This window comes from Castanea sativa, chromosome 9 (genome assembly GCF_040712315.1).
Source record: "Castanea sativa cultivar Marrone di Chiusa Pesio chromosome 9, ASM4071231v1".
Taxonomy (NCBI): Eukaryota; Viridiplantae; Streptophyta; class Magnoliopsida; order Fagales; family Fagaceae; genus Castanea; species Castanea sativa.
In genome coordinates, this window is record NC_134021.1 from 38070212 (window position 1) to 38091928 (window position 21717).

At 34.5% G+C, this 21717-nt stretch overlaps 1 protein-coding gene across 2 annotated transcripts; it reads right to left on the bottom strand.

Annotated features, from left to right (window-relative positions):
* Positions 1–3829: 3829 nt before the first annotated feature.
* LOC142610455 (nonsense-mediated mRNA decay factor SMG7-like) lies at positions 3830–11852 on the bottom strand. 2 transcript variants are annotated; one of them, XM_075782264.1, is made up of 8 exons: positions 11659–11852; positions 8866–9003; positions 7953–8558; positions 7723–7845; positions 7242–7474; positions 5210–7156; positions 4912–5051; positions 3830–4472 (listed from the first exon to the last, which is right to left on the bottom strand). In XM_075782264.1, the coding sequence occupies exons 2-6, from the start codon at positions 8929–8931 to the stop codon at positions 5224–5226; spliced, it is 2961 nt and encodes a 986-aa protein (XP_075638379.1). In that variant the 5' UTR covers positions 8932–9003; positions 11659–11852; the 3' UTR covers positions 3830–4472; positions 4912–5051; positions 5210–5223. The 2 variants fall into 2 exon arrangements, with proteins under 2 accessions (XP_075638379.1, XP_075638380.1); XM_075782265.1 differs by having other exon boundaries at positions 4912–5060.
* Between the last annotated feature and the right edge of the window lie 9865 nt (positions 11853–21717).

Consider the following 21717-nt stretch of genomic DNA (forward strand, 5'->3'; position numbering starts at 1 on the left):
GACATAGTAATTGATCTTTGATCTTCTTGAAATTTTGTAAGCATTAAGAATGTAATAAGAACATATAATCTAACGATTAGATTTTCAAAATTCACACTCAATATAAAAATATATGATGAGTTTGTAGGGCTTCTCTCCAAACTAGTTTGGAGAGAAACTTTGTTCAAGATTTAATTTCCTTTCGTTAGGCTTCCACATAAAATAAAATATAAAATAAAAACTAACACAAAAGACACTATAAAGTCATCATTGACTTTCACTTTATCATCATAGCTCACATTGATATCGCACTAAATAACAGTAAAAACTACAAAGAAACCTAAAAATTATGAGTTCTAAAACATAATAAAAACAACTAATCTCGTTAATATATAATCAATTAGAATGTTTCTTTCTATTTCTATTTAGTTCTAAAACAAAATACAACTATGAATTTCCCACACCAATGACCAAACACCTAAAGATCCGAAGCCAATCACATTCTTTACACAACCCACAACATCTGACCTCAACATCAAAACAATAAGTTGTTGTCTTCACTCAATAAAAAAAACAGGTCATCTTCCTTGGTTATAGTAAACTCATACGGGTTAAAATTAGATAAGATGACGAAGTTGGAGCTAAGTAGTTGTCATTGAAAGGTTGAAAATATATAACATCATTCTTAGTTGGGATGTAATTCAAATGAGATGGCACGAAGGGTTGTGAGCATGTATATATAAAAAAGTAGAAGTGCAAGATATTTTTAGCTTAAAACATTGAACTAAAGAGAACAAAGAGTCTTACAAAGTATCATTATTCTTTAATAAGAAAAGTCTTGCAGCATTGAACTAAAGGAACCAAAAGTCCTTTTTTTTTGTTTGTTCTTATCTTGTGGCTTTATATATTATTTCAATTATCTTTTTTTTAAAAGCACCACATAGTAGAATATCATACTCTCTTGCATGAAGTCTATGTTTATATATATATATATATATATATATATTAATTGAGTGATTGATTAGATTGCATTAATATATATATATATATATATATATATATATATATATATATTAATGCAATATATATATTAATTGACTGATTGATTAGATTGCATTAATTATTAATGCATGAGAATCTAATTTTCTTTGGCTCACAATTTAGGATAGAAAACAAATTGAAAAAAGAAAAAGTAAGAAATAAATTTTTTTTTTTAAAGATAATATTATTTTGTATTGCTTTGTCATAAACAAAAAATTGAGAGAAAATAATTAGTATTTTTTTCCCTTACATCTTTCACTTCAAATTTCACCTACATTTAATGGAAAATTTTACCATCTCTAAAAGGAAGATTATGACATATATACCTTTAAATTTCTTTTATGTCCCTCTTGACAATTCAATTACCACAAACAAAGGATGAGAAATTAAAAGCTCTCTAATCTTCTCTTTCTTTCAACCAAACATGATGTTGGGGAATTTATTTGGTGTGTATTTTACTTATATACTAATTGGATGTGACCCAAAAATAGGAAAGAATATTTTTATTTTTTTAGAGAGAAAAATAGGAAATTATATATATATATATATATAAAAGGCCTAAAACAGTGCATAACGAACGCTTTTTAGTCTAGTCTAGTCTATATACTTGATTCCTGTTGTTTACAAACTAGCATTTATATGCTTCAAGATAGGATTGTTCAATAACTGACAAGGTTGGTGCGATGCAAAATGCTCACCAAAAGCCGATCATGCCAACTAATGAGATTGTTGATTGGTTTCATTTCTAAACTCATTGGTCCTCCTAAAACTACAACATTGGTGATTGTTGTCTCAAAATCAGATATTCTCTATGCTTTTAGAAGTGAGACGAAACGATCTCCTCAACTAAATATGATCACTCTAGTTATACATAACTATAGTAGAGTAGTTTATGATCCTTAATTTTCAATTTTTATTAGTCTCAAATCAATGTCCTTAAAAAGCCCCATCTAAATCATGAAGCTACAAGTAGTATTTTATGCCAACTATCCACTGAAAAACCTATCATCAATGCACTTGGTTGTTTCCGCTTCGTTGTCCATACTGAACTCGATTACTCTTAACTGAACAGAATGTTAAATTATTAATTTGATCTAAAATTAGAAGTACTATAAAATGGCACACCCAACAAACAAAACTCCTACTTTTATGATGTTTCACCATCTGAGAGAGGTGATTGATAGGTAATGTTACTCATATATAGGCAATCTTACCTCTCTCTCTCTCTCTCTCTCTCTCTCTCTCTCTTATATATATATATATATATATATATCTCTCTCTATATATATATATATATATTCTTTTTTCAAGGCACTAATTCCCAAAACTCAAACTAGCGATGTCTTGCTTTTAATGGAAAACACTTGCTGTCAAACTAAAGCCTCACCATATCTATATAATATTTAAAAGCTGAAGCGTAGCATTCCGGTCCACTTCATTCCATATAGTTCACTTTGGTTCACTTTCTGTCCATTCTATCCACTTCGGTTCATTTTGGTCCACTTGGTCCATTTCGATCCACTTTGGTTCATTCCACTTTAATGCACTTATTCAAGAATGGGAAAATACATGTTTCGGTTGAGAATACCTATTTTAGATATGAATTTATTAAAATATTTAGATCTCGAACTTGTGATTATAAAATTAAGGGAAACTCATGAGCTTTTCTTTGTTCTTTTTTCTTTTCTTTATTTATTGTTTCCCTTGTAATAGTCTCTTGATATTGGTAATCACTTCAACATGTGTTTGGGAATCTAACGAGCTGTTTGGTAACGTTGTTCTAGTAACGTTGTTTATATTCTTTGGAAATACGTTTGAGTAAAAAAGTGTAAAAATATATGTAATGTTATTTAAAAACTGAAAACATATGTTTAAACACATGTACCAAACGGGCCTTAATTGTTTTGAAAAAAATTTAAAACGATCAATGAAACTCCGAGAGTAACAAGAATTAGAGCATTAGTATTGAGTGTGCTAAAATCTATGACACCCAAAATGCTATTGCACACCAAACAGCAAAGAAAAAAAAGCTCCATCTAGTGTGTCATTTCTAAAAACATACAAATGTGCTACAATGATCTACTACTAGTAGCAATGACTGTAGCCCTCAGCTATATTTTTTTATCCCTCTCTCTCTCTTATAAATCGGCAAAGGTGTTGAGATTTGTTGGTTTTGCAAAAGTTTGGTGTTTTTCTAGTAGGAATGCTATAGGTTTTTGTGCTGGATGTGTGTTCATTGGTTATAGTGGTGATGGTTATTGCAGTGGTTGTGGGTTGGGTGTTGGTTTTTGTGGTGGTTGCGGGTTGGGTGTGTGTTGCTCATGGTTTTGGAGTCAATGTATGAGGCTCCGATCTCTTAGAAGTCATTCGAGTTTAGGCTAGGGAGGAAATGCTCACACAATGCTGAGTTACTGACAAAGGAGGAATTTTGCAGGGCATTTGTGGTATGGTACTTAACGGGTAATTTGAGCACAATTTTGGATGGGATGAAAGTGGAGACGGTGATAAATGAGGGAAGTGAGGGATAAGAGAGTGATAGATTTGGTGAAGTCGACATTGAAACATTGGGAGTTACATTAAAATAAGATATAAGATGCAAGGCGAATTGTGAAATGATTTGTTAAAAGTAGCATTTTTTTTACCACATAGAATGCTAATACTCTTATGAAAACTAAAGATTAGCTAAGGAACAGGAATACCAACAGCCGAACAAAAACCTTCCAAAAGAAAATAGTTGCAACATCAAAAACCATGTCAAGCATACACAATGAAAAATGCCAGCAGTAAGACAGAATGACAGTAACCATAATGGTTAAAAACACCAAATGCGTTTCTATTTGCATAGAATACTTATTTATCACCTAAAATCCCAATACACCAACATAATACCAAGACCCTTTTTTCTACAAACCTTAAATTTGATAGCTTGAAGCTTTTTAGCAGTTCAAGCAATAGTTGCAATATCAAAATCAATGTCAAGCATACACAAAGAAACATGACGGCAGACAGACAGAATGAAAATAACCATAATGGTTCAAAACACCAGAGGCGTCTCTACTTGCATAGAATACTTATTTATCACCTAACATCCCAAATCCACCAACATAATACCAAGACCCTATCACCACAAACCTTAAATTTACTAGCTGGAAACTTTTAAGCAGCTCATGCAAACTGCCTATTTAACTTTTACAGATCAATTGCCTGCTACAGGAACTATGGCATTGACTAGTAGCACACCCTTCTGAAACAACTCTTCCTTGGGCAGTACGTAGAATAGCTACTTTCTTTCAACTCAACTCCAGACGTTTGCCCAACCCCATGGAAATGCAAGGTAGATGTTATACAACCAACCCATCCAACCAGGAAAGCATTTATTTTCAGTAAATTTCCCATTTCCCAACGTACTCTCCTTTACTCACCATCAGCCCGTCTGGAGAGCTCAACATAAGCTGTATAAAAATACAAGAAAACATATTCAGGGCAATGAATAAGTGCAATAATAAAGTAAGCAACTACAACTCTCCAGTCCCATGTATAACATGTGCCAGTCGTCTCATGGCACAAACCCACAGATTGCATCATAATTGCTCAGGTTGCCACCGGCATTGCAGATAAACTAACTAAAATTCTACTGTTCAGTAAATTTACATATATTTTAAGGAAGTTACCCAAACTTGCACCTAAAGTAGTTTCACTTGTCACAAAACCTACATCCATACAGGATGTGCATGTTAATCACATTACTAACCTCAGAAACAAGTACAACATACATATTGGTAACCAACATCATTTATGTGAGCGTGTGTGTAATGCACCAGCAAGTGGCAAAAAAATCACATAATGGTGTAGGCAAAAATGATGAATGATACATGAGAGAGAGAGAGAGACCTGTTTAAAGAGCAGGCACCTGCAACACTCCAAGATCATCCATGCTCTCCAACTAAAACTTAATACCATTGGCAGGACTGCAAAGAACTGAGGCTGAACTTGGTTGTGCCAGTCCTCAGGATTGTTCACCATAACAGATTCTTCATAACCTCAACGTAGAAAACATATCAGAAAATTTCAATGTGGAAAAAATCACATGAATATAATCATGAAAAACTATAACTTCATCGCAAGAAGATGCTCAAGAAGATCAATTAGAAAATTCAGAAGCAAAAAACACTACTGATTACAAACTTACCACACATAATGATCTCACACAAAGAACTGATCATCCCAGAGAGATTGTCCTTGATACTGCTTCGGCGGTGGAATGGAATCCTGATTCATTTTAATAGTCTTCTGCTGGTGCAGTCCCTGGTATGCTTTCAGAGGATCAGGAGCCTGGTATTCCTGCCAGTTCATCTGGTTTTCCACTTGGACTTGAGATGATGGGACTCGTTTTCCAGGAAATGGAAAACTTATCATCCCCATATTGCCCTTACTTGCTTGGTGATATGATTGTGGTGTATGATTTATGGAATTGTCAAACCTGGTGCAATTAGCTGACGATGGCATCTGATATCCATCTAGCCATCTATAATCATCCAACTGTGAGGTCTCATCCTTCAAAGTAGTGTCAGACAAGGACTCATCCTCGAGTTTTGGAGCAACAGGCTTAAATCCAGGTGGAGGACCAAAGTGTCTTAGTGGCCGACTCACTGGATTCTTTCTTAAACTTGCTGCCAAGGTTGATGATGGATTCAGAGAGAGACTATCAAAGCCGGCTCCAGTAGACATAATTGAATCAAACTTAGACGGTATCCCAGCATCAAAACCCTGAGCAAACTCATTGCCAGAACTTGTATTAACAGAGTGAGGAAAAGGAAGTGACAGTGCTGCATGCTGCAAAACTCCAAAATGTTCTCGAAAACCTGGTTTCACAACCCCATTCTCTGTTCTGTTCAAATTGTTCATCCCATTAGCCAGACGAGCTTGCTGTTCAAGCAGCCACTTTGAAGTACTTGGCTGGAAAGATTGCACATGCTGGGGCAGAATGGTAGCAAGAGATGTGGGAGGACCTAACTGTGCATTGAGAGCATTTGGGCCTAAATTTGAATCTAATGCATTCCCTGATACTCTACCTTCAAGTGGAGCTGAAACAGAAACATCACAACTTCCCATATCACCCTGGGAATCATTACCACCAGGGACAAGAGCATCATAAGAAGACAACTCTGGATCAATGAAATTAGCATGCTTATAAGCCACAAATGGTTGAAAAACAATAACCTCGTCCTCTTCTTCTCCTTCTGTATATAATTGTGCCTTTGGTGGAAAAACTCCCACATTCATTTTCTTCTCCCGTGGTTCTTGCTCCGAGCCATTTGATGCAGGCATTTCCAAAGAACTAGGAAGCCCAAAATCATCGGATATTTGAGGCTCAGCGCCTATAGCAAAGTTCTTCAACCTTGGATCAAAATACATATATTCTTGCCCAACCCGAACTACACTAACAAGAGACTTGCCAGCTGCTATAATCCTCTGAAAACGAGCTTTTTTCTCCTTGTCACTACCATCACTTCCAACTTGCTTCCGTGAAAAATCAAGAATCATTTGTGCAGGAACAAGAGGGAGAAACCCTCTCAATTCATAGTCTTCCCACAATGCAAACAGATTAGCAATTTCCCCTTCATCATACCTACTCATATTGAAAAAACATGTTTCATCTTTGTCCTCATTAATGGACATGAATCCACTTGACAAGAGCTTGTTCAAGAATGATATGCAATTATTCCAAAAAGATGACCTAGCAGTAGCTTCTTTTTCCTCAACTTCACTGCGAGCTGCAATTTCTGGATGACAAGCTAGCCACTCCAAAAATATCAGCACTCCAGGAAGTAAATAGCTTTCTGTTGGATCATGCAACTGCATGCATCTCTGAAGTATGTGTCCCATGAATTCAAAGGTAGCAGTATATGCATTCTGAAGAAGAACAGAACGTTGTAACATTTCAGCATACGATTGATTCTCACTTTCCCTATTGACATTGTAAACTGTGAAGATGAGAATGCTTATAAGCCTAACAATCATAAGTCCATTCTCTGCAGCACTTGAACCAAAATTGTAAACATCTTCTTGCCCAGAAGAAAGAAGCTCAAGAAAATCACTAATAACCACAGAGAAAACATCTACAAATGTTTCCAAGCTGGAAAATAAGAGAAAATATATATATCAAAAAGGAATTATTTCATGATTCCATCTAAAATGAAACAAAGGGTGAGAATTAATACCTTGTGCGAGTAAAGAGTACACCATTAAGTCGGACAAACCGAATGCTGAAAGCTTTAAATGTATCAGGTATACTGGATTGAATTTCCTTAACAAAACTTGCATCTGTTTTATCATCTTTCAATGGGCGCACAGCTCCACCTTTTCCTCTTCCTTTCCCAGGCGTTCTCACATGTGCAGCCTTGATTGTGGAAGCTTTGCCATCTCCAAGCAGCTGGGAAAAACTCTGTCGATTCTAAGGGAGAGAAAAAGAGGTATTACACTTTTTTTTTTTTTGATAAGTAAAAAAGAGGTATTACACAATTTGCCACCCATACTATCTAAATCCATATCTTTTCCCCCATTTTTTAAGGAGCCACAAAATGACTTCTAGGGAAATATCAGTATGTATAATCAGAATAGGCTTTGTATTACCAAAAGAATACAATTAACACATCTTCTAATGTATGAAAGAAAACCTCATTTCAGGCCAAGAAATAATACCTTCTCAAATGCAATAATCAAATTATCTCTTGCAGTTGAAAAGGGGTTATCAACTGCCAGACTCCGAAAATAGCGATAGATTGACAACAATTCATCCCCGGAATAGGAAGCCAATATTGAAAGCTGAAATAAGCAGAAATGAGCGCATACCAACATGATAAGGCAATCAATTATGAAAATATATGACAGGTGAAGTTATGTCATAACAAAAATGGATTGGAAACAAAAACCTGATGATGAGGGTTGCCACTTGAAGGCCAGAGTGAAGAAGCTTGCAAATAGTAACTTGATGCGGCTGCAAAATCTCTACTTTTGGAATCAGCTTCCCCATATAAACCTTTATAACGCGATAGGTCACCCAGATAAATCAGACAACGATGACAAGAAATCAAGCCTTTCTTCATCTCAGCAGATTTATTTCCACCTTTAGACTTAACCATCTTATTCTCTTGATCATCTGGAAAAGAACTCAGGGGTAAACCATACTTTGCTCTGATTTTCAACATCAGATCATGATAAAATCCAGTTGCTTCAGAAAGAAAGGTTTTAAACTGAGAGCGTATTTTTGTGATTCGATCAGGTCTTAAAGAAGATTTCGCACCCTGGGAAGTGGCTGAAACATTTGCAGTCACAGCAGCATTAAGATGTGCACGGAGCTCCTCAATTCTCCTGTAATGCAATTGCCATAGAGCATACTCTATATCATGTTGTTCACAGAAAGCATGATCTTCAAGAATAATTGCTTCATAGTTCTCCCGCATCTGTTGCCAGGCAGTGGGATCTGAGGGAACTCTCGCTTGGGCCAATCTCCTACGCTTATTCTCCAACTCAAGATTCTACAGGACAACAAATATGTCAATAAAAAAGATATTCATAATTCCTAACACTCCCCCTTCCCCCCACCAAAAAAAAAGTACATGACGAACTCCAAAAATTTTGTAGTACAAAAGAATAAAAATAAATCAAGAGATTGGGGGGGGGGGGGGGGGACGGAAAAAATGAAGTAAAAGATACAGACTAAGACCAAACATATATTCACAAATGACATATAAACACAATCACAAAATTTGAGAACACATGGCGCAAAAATTAAAGAATTTTGAAAATATATAACATTATATTTGCAATAAAGTAATGACATGCCTTGTTGTAAAGACGTTGAACGCGGTCCCTCGATGAAACCAAAGAATTATCCATTAGAACCGTCATCTTCCATCAAACATGTGTCACAAAATTTGACTATGAAAAATCCAACTTCAGTAGCAATATACAACATCTAACCTGCAAAGAAATTACAAGGAATAATACGGTTCAATCCTTACGCATAATCAATCATATTCAACAAGAACTGGTGTATGGAATACCACACACATTAGCTTCAGACATTAAATTTTTCAATAGGCAAGAATGATTTTATTAAACAAAGAGTACTTCATTACAATGGACACAAAGTAGACTAAAGAATTACAAAAAAAAAAGAAAAAAAAAAGAAGGAATTATGTATAAAAGGACAAAGACCCTAAAAACAACAGAATAGAATCTCTATGCATAAAACCCTCTACACGAGACCAATCAAACAAAGAGCCTTCAAAGGTGGCTAGTAGCTAATCCCCCATACTCTCCACATCCTCTGATGTATCCTACTGCGTTCCCACCATATGATCCAAAACTCCACATCAAATATAACAGAACCAAGTCAAAGAAGACCAAACAATATTTTGTAACTAACCTTCTACTTAAATCAAGAAAACACCAATATCTGGAATATCAATTGATAAAGAATCACAACAAAAGATATGCCCACATATTTTTTTCTCCACTCTGGAGCTCTTCATGAGAACCATTTATAATATAATTGAAGCACTAATCAAACTGTAAATTTGGTCAGCGGTATCAAAAGCAAGAAACAGCCAAAGGTTCAAAAAGAAAATGCGTAATCAAAGCTCAAAGTAACAAGATTTTTCATAAAACCATAAAAACATACAAAAAACTACAAAATAGTTTTAGACAAAACGAAGGTTATCCATATATTAAAATTCTAACACAATTGCAAGACACCACCCAACTTTCTCTTTTTAGCTTACCAACCAAAAAAAAGACCACCAAGTCCATTACTTATCAATGCCTCAAAGCTTTATCGCAATTAGTTAGAAAACCAATAAAACCAGTTCATAAACATTCTATTTTTTCCAGGCCCAAAACACTGCAGTTATAATTCATAAGTTTCCCCTGACAAACTCAAACTAAATTCTTTCAGCCATCACCATGATACTCTTTAAGCTTTACAGTCACCTCACGCAATTACTTCCCAAGTATGCACCGGTGTCCATACTTTTACTTTGATAAAGACTTTCTCCTTTCCAATCTTAAAGGCATCCTTAGAACACAAGCAGATTTCTTTCCTCTTATATGCCTCTCATCTAATGAATAATGACATCGTTTCTTCACAAAGCTCATCTAAAGAATAATGACATCTTTTCTTCACAAAACAACAAAATAGCCCTAATTCCCTAATACCAAAAATCCCCAAAAACTCCCCACTTACCGTGGGTCAAACCTTTTCTTATTTATTTATGCATAATATAAATTTTATTAATAAAAAAGAACACAGTAAAGAAAAATATGCTATGAGAGCAATAACGTCAGCCTGTTTACCTAGGTACTGATGGCCTTGTAGGTTGATGTTACTTCTCTTCCTTGTCATTAATATAAAAGAACCCAAAAAATGCACATCTCCTCTGCCCATATTAACTAAAAAATTTCTACTACTGATTATGGCTGCTTGAAAAATTCCAAAAATTACACAGTGAGGTCACAACATCCAAACAGGAGGAGAACAAAAGCAGGGATGCATAACTAAAATCTCCTTGTGCTATTTTAGATCTTAGGGTCCTTGGGTTGCGTTCACCTATTAACAGAAAAAGAAAAATGCAAAAAATACAATCTCCAAGTAGAAAGCAAAAAGTGGCTGTCCATGAACAACTACAAAGGGCCCACTGTAAACAACCTCCATTCTCTTCAATGTGGGGAAAAACCATACAATATGCATCAAATTCTTAACAACAACAGTCTGAATCTTTATTGAAGAGCCCTTGGTGATTGAAAAAAAAAAAAAAACCTTGCATCTGATAAATAAATAAATAAATTCTCTTATTGGCTACTACATTCATCGCACCCTATACCAATGACTATGAGCAACATCATCTTCCATAGAATATGCATCAAATTCATATGAACAACCGTCCAAAACTCCGAATCTTCAATGAGGAACCATTGATTGAACAGTAAATACCTTGATATCTAAAAATTCTCTTATTAACTACATCATTCATCGCACCCTAACCCTTACAAGCAACATTATCATCAATCTCCTCGGCTTATAAGAAAACAACTTGTTTAGCATAATTCCTATTAAAGAACCCGATATTTACATGATTTGAACAATAAATATCTTGATATCTAAAAATTCTCTTATTCCCTACATCTTTCATCGCGGACCCTAAACCCTACGCACAACATTATCATCAACCTCAGCTTATGACTCTTGTTTAGCATAATTCCTATAAAAAAAACCCGATAACTACATTATTGATCAAAACAGCAAACCCAATAACTCCGATTAATATTTAAACAGCATCAACTAAAGAAGTATAAACAATTAACCATACGTAGATCTCATTCTCACACCCTACATTCTTGAATTGATGAATTCCGAGCATAAATTACGTAAATATCGATACAGAAAGAAAATTAATATTGTGAAAAGCAGAATTTCGAAACCCTAATTCAAATAATCCAACCAAATAAATTGGAGAGAATCGCTTTTATAAACCAAACAATTACCACAAAGAATGTAATTATTAAACGGTTTAATCAGAGATTAAGAAAAAATAACAAAGAAATTAGATAAAGATTTTTAGAGTTGAAAAGTTTAACCTCAGATCTACGAAGAAAACGTCGTCGTCGTGGTGCGATTGTGAGGCTCGAGAATAGAGAATCGCAGAGGAATGTAATCTCTCTAGGGCTCAATCATTTTGATTTGGTGCGTTTGTGGAAGATTTTGAATTTTCTTTCTTTCTTTCTTCGCTTCCTTTTTCGTTTCTGATGTTTTTGTTTTTTTGGTTTGGTGATTGAAGACTTTGAAGTTAATGGGTCTTTTTCCGGGTTGGGACTTGGATTTGGAGTCTAGAGGCGGTGGAGATTTTTTTTTTACTTATTCATTAGTATATTTTTAGATTAAATTCTAATTTACACTATCTAATTTTTTATTACTTTTCAAGCAATCCTTTAATTTAAGTCAATTTTTCTTAATTTAAGTCCGTTAACTTTAATTCGTGCTCGATGTAGTTGTCTTCCATCCAATCAACATAGTTATGTTTATGATTTATCAAAACAATTTCATCATTACTTTATCCAAAAATAAAAAATACAATTTCATTATTATGTTATTCTTGTGATTTTAAATATAAAATTAAACTGGTTTCAAAATATATATATAATTAAATTAGGAAATATATTATTAATAAAAAAATTGTTTTATTATATGAAAAGGTTTTAAAAATAAAAAAAAAACCAATTTTATTCCTCTTTCTTTCCAACCATTGTAGCAACCTAGCCACCATCAACACCTATATCTTGGTTGCAACCTGACCGTTATTATCATGGCAAGGGGCAAAATGGGTAAGTAGTCTTAATTTTAAAGCCATATACCAAAATATCATTCTTTTCAAACTATTTAATAAAATGCCCATATTTTTTTGAAATTTGATTTTAACTAAATCGAGTTATAGGTAGAATTTTTTTTTTTTTTCTAAAAAAAATTTAAGTGGAACTTGACAATATTAATGTCGAGTTTTACTTTAAAATGTACATAGCAAATCAAGTTCCAAAACATGAGTATTTTACTAAATAGTTTGAAAATATGAGTATTTTGCTACATAATTTTAAAATTAAGGGTATTTACCCATTTTGCCCGGCCAAATCGGCCAAATACCACCTTTTTTTAAAAAAATAATTAGCCAAAAAACATTGTTTCGAAAATAAATGGGGATCTACCACTTTTTCCAGTACTCGAACTCACCAAACTCGAGTACCAGATTTTCTAGTTCCACCGTGACATGCTAGCATGGCATCTCGGATTAAAAAAATGCACTTAGTACTCGAGTTTACTGGACTCGAGTACTATATGTGGTACCTGAGTCCAATAAACTCGGGTACCAATCTGGGTTGGCCCCAATCTGTTCAACGTATCATGTCCATGATACTCGAGTATCATGGGCTCGGGTACTGTTAACACAATACCCGAGTCCACTAAACTCGGGTACCAATTGTGTAATGTTAGTTGATACTCAAGTTTCATGAACTCGGATACTGTGTTAACAGTACCCGAGTCCATGAAACTCGAGTATGAATCTGTGTTGGCTCGAATTTGTTGAGTCATCATGCCGATTAATACTCGAGTTTCATGGACTCTTGAGTATCAATCTGTGTTGGCCCCAAATTTCGGAGTATTTTAATCATGCGTATAAAAATTTTAACGTCCATTTGCATGAAGTTCTCGCTTATTACACACTCTTAAAATCCATTTGATTTTTAGTGAACATTTTTTAGTGCTCTTTATTTTAGGAAAGAGTTAATGAGGTGCTGCCATCTCCAGGCTCCCAAGTTTGTATGGGAAGACATCACATAATGGAGAGTGGAGAAGTGTAGGGGAAAATCTCTCCAAGCTGTGGTGTGTAAGCTAGCTTTAGGAGCAATCTACGATATTTGGCATCGGAGAAATGTAATTATCATTGGAAAGGGCATTTTGAAATATGAAGGCTCTTTCTCAAACAGAGTCGTTGCAATACTTGGAGTTTCAGCTTGAAGATTTTGCAGTGCATTTCTTAAATGGGATTTGTTTAGATTTTGGTTGCTAGTAGGGTGGTTTTACAAAGGCTACCTCTTCCTTATGTGCGTTTTTTGTCCTTTACTGTGACATGCAATACGTTTTCCATCACCAACATCTACAAATAATATTGAATAAATTCCATGTAATTATGCACACTTGGACAAACCATAGACACATAATGATTATGTAGAAACTTGAAAAGGATCCTATTTTCCATGACATTTTCATAAGTAATCTTGTAATTCTGAAGAATGGAACATAACTAGTTGATTTAATGATGATGAATCTACAAAAGTTTGTTCAATGTGCTGAATAGATACAATTATTGCAGCCACAATACGTTGTAGGACACAAGGCTTACTACCTTTAAAAACTGTCTTCTCAAAGTGCACGCCAGAAACATGGCCTCTTCTTTCATCCGACTCTAGAAACCTATTTGGCTTCCAGAAGAAAACAAAGTGGAGTTCACGTTGACCGGAACTTGGATGGGAAGGTCCTGTGGTGGTTGCCTTAGAGAGCAACTCATAAACCCTCCTTTGAATTCGATTGTTCTTTATCTCTTCCTTTGCCAAATGGCAGCATCACAAGATATATATATATAAACAACAGAAAGGACCAAGTATTAAAAATAAAATGAAAAATAAATAAATAAATAAGAGTCGCTAAAACAAGGGCATTTAATATTGTCAATGGTAGTAAAAAGGACCTTAACATCACTAACAATTGCTATTGTTGTCACGCTATAATTTATTTACTCTTTTTGTAACAAATATACCCTATTCAATTTTGTGAATAGCACAAATAAATTACTGGAAGTAGAGATATACCTCATCTTTTGGGGTTTTAAGAAGATTAGCCTCCTGTAAATGAATACAAAGATCTTTAATACCTGCAATAAGATGCCAATTATTCTATTAGCTTCACATTTTAAAGATGCCGATTATTCTATTAGCTTCAAATTGCAAATAATCATAAGCAATTGTTACTCGTCGCATGATGAAGTCATATAATTTTTAGATGCAACAAAAGGCTGAACTGAATTTACACACTGCACAAACAGTTATACTAAATTGAACATGGTAAAATTTTAATCAAATTATTATTCAAGTGGGGGAGGGGAGATTTTGAACCCTAGTTATCCTTATAAAGGAAACTAGGCAATGCCACTGAGGGGAGATTTTGGAATGTCATCCTTTTTAGCCCAAATTCAAGAGTGATTCTATTGGTCTATATAGACTGTCTTTGATAAAAGGACGGTAAAGAATGGCATTCAAAGTACTACTTTCAGAAACTGAATGAAGAAAAGATGCCTAAAAGATTCTATAAATGAGAAGGAGACCAAACATTCTATTGAGTTGTGATCCCTAAGATTTTACTGTATAGAACTCAGACAAACTCCTACGATGTTGCAACAACGAGAATGAAACCAAATGATTACAGTAATGCAAATTCAAATTGACGAAGAAGACTGACTCGCAAAAGAACCAAATAGGGGAAGAATAAAAGGTGTATTAATTAAACAATAGTGTACATTCAGAAGTCCATATTCCAACCTGGAGGGCCATAACACCTGTTGTAAACTGAGTCATTGGATGAGCTGTAACAGGTAGAGCATCAATGGCCTTGTATACAAAATCTGCAACCAGAAATGATAAGCCCAAAAGGTTGTCATAAAACTAAAAATTATTCTTTCTAATCATACACTTAAAAAACAAAAAGAAAAGAAAATCGAATACATTCAATTAAAAGTTAACAAATAAGAATATGGTAGTTTGATTGTGATGGAGATAAACAATAATACAAATACACTCTACTATATAAAATCTCATCCAGACCACTTGCAATTGACTTATTAAGCAACGAGAATGGAACACATTATTGAACTATCGGTATTAATTCAGTTATAAACATTTGCTTTTTTATGTAGATATAATTAGAAAGTCCACTACAGAACCTGGGACAATTGCACGACTTCTCAACTCCTTGGATAATGCATCTACTTGCTCTTTGCCTGGTACCTGAGGTACAAAGGATGTTTTAAGTATACGAAAACCTCTAAAAAGACAAAGGCAAAAGAAGGTTTCAAGGCATAGGCAATGAGTATTGTGTCCAAACTTGCAATTTAAGAATCTGAAGTCATTTGGCTTGAGACCACACATATAAGGTGAGCAAATACAAGAAAAGGTTTCAGATTAAGCCTTAGTTCAAGTTATATGTAACTTCATCTATTTTCTTATTTTGATTACATTTTAAAAATATCCTACAGTGGCTTTTTGTCTCAAATAAGTACTTTGCACAAATTCCTAAGTAAAACATTTGGAACAAGAAGCTCAAAAGTTTGGGAACAAATTTTGAAAAATCAGGAACTTTGGTCACCTTTTGATAAGACAATTTTGAATTAAAAAGTTTGGGAAATTTTTTTTTATGTGGTAAGATAAATAATCTAAAATTCAAACCAAAATTTCTCTTAAGTAAGCCATTTTAGATAAAAGATGCATGTACTTATCGAGTAGTCAAAAAATGTTTGTACTCTGTATGTTTAAGAATTAGAAGGATGTCAGGGTTCAAACTTAGCATATCTAGTCCGTGAGACCATCACTAGTCGGGGCCTCATTCCGCTTAGGGCATGTTCTTCAGTTATGCCCCTCTTGGTCACACAACCCGCATTGCACCTTCCTCCCCCCCTCCTTCCATGGTGTGGTTCTAGGCCGTTTCCCGCCCTCGTCCATCTCATTCCTAATTCATGTTGAGATAGGGCGACCTTTCTCTCGGATCAATCAGGGGTTAGGGAGGACCCTTCGAGTTTCTTTAGGATCCGGCCATGATAATCTATCTTTCAACGTAGGGAAAACGAGAGCATAGCTCCAGAACAGTGTGTCCACGCTATAGCATAGGTCAATGTACTACTCTGCATCATGTCGATATCTAATACAAACTGCAATGACATGTGAACATGGTATCTTATACAATTTCCATTTCTGACATGTGCAAGTTCTTTGCAGTAGATTAACTCCATGTGTGTGATCCCTATGTCCAGCAGTCCTTGGATTATGCGGTGTATCTACTTGATATGATTGTTGTTGCACACTTAATCTCGTCACCCTGTAATGCTCTACCTTCTCTTTATTTCTCATGAAGATATCCAAGGCATATTTACACCATTTTTTTCCTAAATTCAACTGCTCTATGCTCTTATTCCGACGATCATCAAAATAAGCATTCAATTTGAACCATATGTACTTCACCATTGTTGTAATGGGCATGCTACGAGCACCCTTTATAACACCATTGAAGCACTCGGAGACATTTGTAGTCATCGCCCCATAACGGTAACCCTTGTCAAAAGTTAGAGCCCATTTCTCTTTGGGCACATCCTTCAGATATTGGTGCGCATCTTAGTTCACATTCTTAATTAAATCAAATGTGGCATTGAACTTTCGCTCCTGGGTAGCACTTGCTGTCTTTCATACTAGATTCTTTAAAGTTTCATTGTTCCATCTAGTGTTGACGTTACTGCATAGATGACGAAGGCAGTAACGATGTTCTGTCATGGGAGGCTGCAAAAAGTCTCAATTATTGTCTCTGAAGATAGCTTGTATCCCAAGGTGTCTGTTAGATATGACACACAGGTGTCTCCGGTCAGTAACATACCTTCTTATACAAGCCAAGAACCAACCCCAAGTCTTTGTGCTCTCGCTCTTGACAACGGCAAAGGCTAGTGGATAAAATTTATTATTAGCATCTGTCGCCATTGCAATCATTAATTTCCCTTTATATTTTCCATAGAGGTGGGTTGCATCAATGCTAATTACAGGCCTACAGTTCTTGAACCCAATAATGCATGGACGAAATGCCCAAAATACGGACTTGAATATACAGGTTCGTGGTTCATAATTATCGTCCACTACTAACTTATACTTTGTACCGGACTTGCATCCTTAAGTCCTGCCAAAAAACGTGGCAACTATGCATAAGACTCCTTAAAATCCCCGTATATAGCTGCAACGGCCTTTTGTTTGGCATCCCAAACCTTGTATGTGAACCATAATGATTACGTTAGAAATAAATACAAGTTAAATAATTATAGTTGAAGAAAACAATCAAGACTTGTAAGGCTTTAAGATGAAGATAATATTTCTTTCTCTTTATTCCTTTTTCTTTTTCTTTTTCTTTTTTTTTTTCAATTTCATTTTTCATAACATCAGGTATTCATGGGTTTTGGGAAAAAATATCATGCTTATACTTCCATGAAGACTAATGTCTCTACATTGTATTGAAAAAAGAATGCAAGTTAAAGAATACCTTATAGTGAGATACTTCGTATTTTAAGTTTGCCAAAGCAACGTGGCGTAAGTTCTTTATCTTATACGCGGGGTCTTCTCGTATATAGCGCTCAAGTACGTATGCTAGGAACACTGAATCAATCATCAAACCATCATGAGCATTTTGAATTTTGTCGCACATGTGGGGGCCCTTGCATTTTGCGATCTTCCAGACATTGTCTCCCTTGCAACAGATCGCACGGACTAACCATGGATAGGAATCATCCTTACAACTCATTATAAGCCTCTTTGAGTCTGAATGCTTAGTTTTGAACCCAAAATTCTCTCGCAGTGCGCACCAAGTCAACGCATGTCACACCGCGAATTTAGTCGCGAATACCATTCCTTTCATTGGCTGCTCCCCAGGCATCCAACTTGATACTTCAGCTTGCATAACCGATGATGGATCAAAAATATTATCCCAAGTGTTTTTGGTGAACCATTCTGGGGTAGGATCGGGACTAGGGCATGTGTCTCTATTCTCTTCTACAACCACATCCTCGATATGATCAACATCCTCATGTTCACCCATGGTATCTAGGAGCTTCTCGAAGTCATCCCTAGTAACATCAATATGGGTTGCATCATCACCAAGTCTGTGATCATCTTCATTTTTGGATGTGCCCCCATGCAGCTCATCATGAGATAAATTAAGTCTTTCATGCACTTCCTGGGGCCCTTACTCCTCCTCAATGTGTGAAGCATGGGGAAATGTTTGCCACGGTTCACTACCATACCCATCTCTTGTGCTTTTTGCACACCCTTGATAAGACTGTAATGGTATTGAGTCAATGTGCTCATCTACAGTTCCATCCAAAACAGTATGTTGTGAACCCTCTCTAGCCTTTACTATGGTGGGCTCAACAGTGACATAGAGATCCAAACCAACAAATCCTTTCACCACCATTTGCTCAACAATTTCCCACATCATCTTCACTTGGGCGGCACTCAATAACTGTAGTGAATTGTAGAAAACATGGGTGACTAGAACCTGCTGAGGTGCTCGATACACAATGGAAATGTTATGCCTAGAGTGATCTAACCTCATCACCTTCAATATTCTTCGTTGCAATTTCATAAGGCTATCCCGCGCTTCACCCTAACACAATTTTGCTTTTGGTTCGAGCCTTAGTATGACAACCCATGCAAGTCATGATAATACATCTCTCCATCGTAGTATACATAGAAAAAGTGAAAATCCATCACCGACCTGTTATTAATAATATAAAAGTTGTCATAATGTATAACCACTTACATAAATTTGGCGTATGATAAAAACAATTTATATTCAAACTCAATCATAGACATATATTACATTGAATAATTGAATTTATAAAAACAATTAATAGTATATCGAGTTATGCGTTCTAGTTAACTCAATTTATAAAATTTCTCTCATAAAAAAAATTATAAAAAATTATTAGTGTTTTGACATAATTAAGAACCATAATCAAACGAATAATTCAAATACAATCATATTTACATTTTTTAAAAAAAAAGTTAGGTTAAAACAACATTTTGTTATGAGTTATTATTAGCATATAACTAAGGCAATGGACTACCACACAAACTGACATCATGTTCATGTCCAACAACCGTTGGAGGTCCTGCAATATGACTGTAGCAAAATAGACTATGCATTAATCTTAAGGATCCGGTTTACTAGTGTTGGTGTGTATTGGCTATGGTTAAGTTTTTTTTTATACATATATAGTTTGCTCTCCTTATTCTTTTTTTGTTTATCTTTTATACTATTTCAGACTTGTAGTTAGTATATAACATATAAAAAGTATGTGTAAAAAAATTCGCAAAAAAAAAAAAAAAAAACAGTAAAGTTCTTTTAAAATTGATAAAAATATATAATATAATATAGTAAAACACTAAAGTGTGTAAATCGTTATTTGATTCGATCTATTTTTAATGCATTTAATTTCAAGCATTTTTTTGAGAGGAACATTTATTAATTTCAAGCATTGATAAAAATAATAAAATAAAAAAGTAATTTTTTAGCCATTAATTATACTTAATGTATTATAGTTTAACTTTCAATTATAATTCCTTAGGCAAGTTAAAAACTAATGATATTTTAGAAAATAACACTATATTTTTGGATTTTAATGTTGAGTTATTAAGCAATTTAAAATATGAATATAATACTTATAAAAAAGGAATATAATATATATAAATCTTGTTTTTCATTTGGCCTGCCAAAGGCAAATTCCAAGTTTGGCCACTACTTATGTTTCTTAATGACTAGTTGCTATTACAATCATGTTACTCCTTATCATTAAGGACAGAAAGTTGTGTGCAAGTTGTTGATTCTGATGTTGTGTTCCAATGTAATTGTAACTGCATGACATTTCTCTTTCGTGCAACAAAGCCCTCCTAGTTTCTTCCAAGTTTTCTTGTAAGTTTTTTCAGTTTCCCAAATATGTCTAATATGTCACCTTAGCTTCTATACATAATAAAAAAAAATCTTAATATGCATGCTCTCTATTTGCTATCATATGGTCAACCTTAATTATTACCATTTCCCATTATTATTATTATTATTATAGATACGTTACGGTTTAAAATCTATATGCCTTATTCCATGAGTTTATTCTTTACTATTTGGCCAAGACTTTTATTATAGACATGGTTAAGTAAGATTAAAATAAAGTATATAGAATGTAAGTTTATTAAAAGTAGAAACCTAGCTGACTCGTCACATGCGAACGATTCTATTTAATATGTCGTACATCTATAATTGACTAGAAAAATTTGAAATTAATGTTTGTTTTTGTTGGGAATCTGATTGGGTTCAAAATTTATGGTGTCTTACACAGTAATTGCATGCCTTTTACTAAGTTTTTATATTTTGGTGTAGATAAAATCCAAACGTAAAAAATTTCTTATTTGAGTATAAAATACTATATTAGTTGAGTTAATTAAAACACCAATTGAAACTATTTCTAACATATAAAAATTGTGAATATAAAAATACATTATTGCTCCCTACATATGGCAGATTAAATTTTAATAAAAAGTATGCAGCTGATGCAACATAAAAAGAAATCTATTTTATTAACTAAGTGACATTATAGTCCTATTTGGTATGTCAAAATGAATACAAGTTACAATAGAGCATTTTGTAGAAATTTTAGATTACTTTTGAATTTTATGTTCATGAAGACAAGCTCTAAAACTTAAATTCAAATGTGTAAATATTAGCAGTTGTACATAGTTAATATTGAAAAACTAGGGAGTACAAAAGCACCTCATGCATAAAAATCTCATACGAAGCACATACAAACACAATCTAAAACTAAGCACTTAACTATTACCTCTATGTTCTGGTCACAGCAAGGTTAACCCAAAGGATAAATGGACAGCACGTTGGTCTTGGATGGAGAGCTAACATTGAGACTCAAGGTCTTGCAGATGGTGACCCAACTACCAATAGCTTCTACGTCCACGTAGCGTTCTGCCTCGTCGCATGGAGTTGGAAAGATAGGTACACAAGTAGAGTTCAGAAGATCCTTACTAAAAATAGTAAAAAGCTGATGGGGTGTGTTTTGTGAAGAGGTACTCGAGTTCCATGAACTTGAGTACCATTCATTATGCATTAATTGTAGTGGTTGCCACCAGAAAAGTCGGTGTCTACAATAAGTATGGAACTTATTAATCGAGTTTAAAGGACTCGAGTACTGTGTTAGAAGTACCTGAGTCCAATAAGCTCGAGTATGGCTTGGGTACAATAGTAAATCATACAGATTAGTACTCGAGTTTATAGGACTCGAG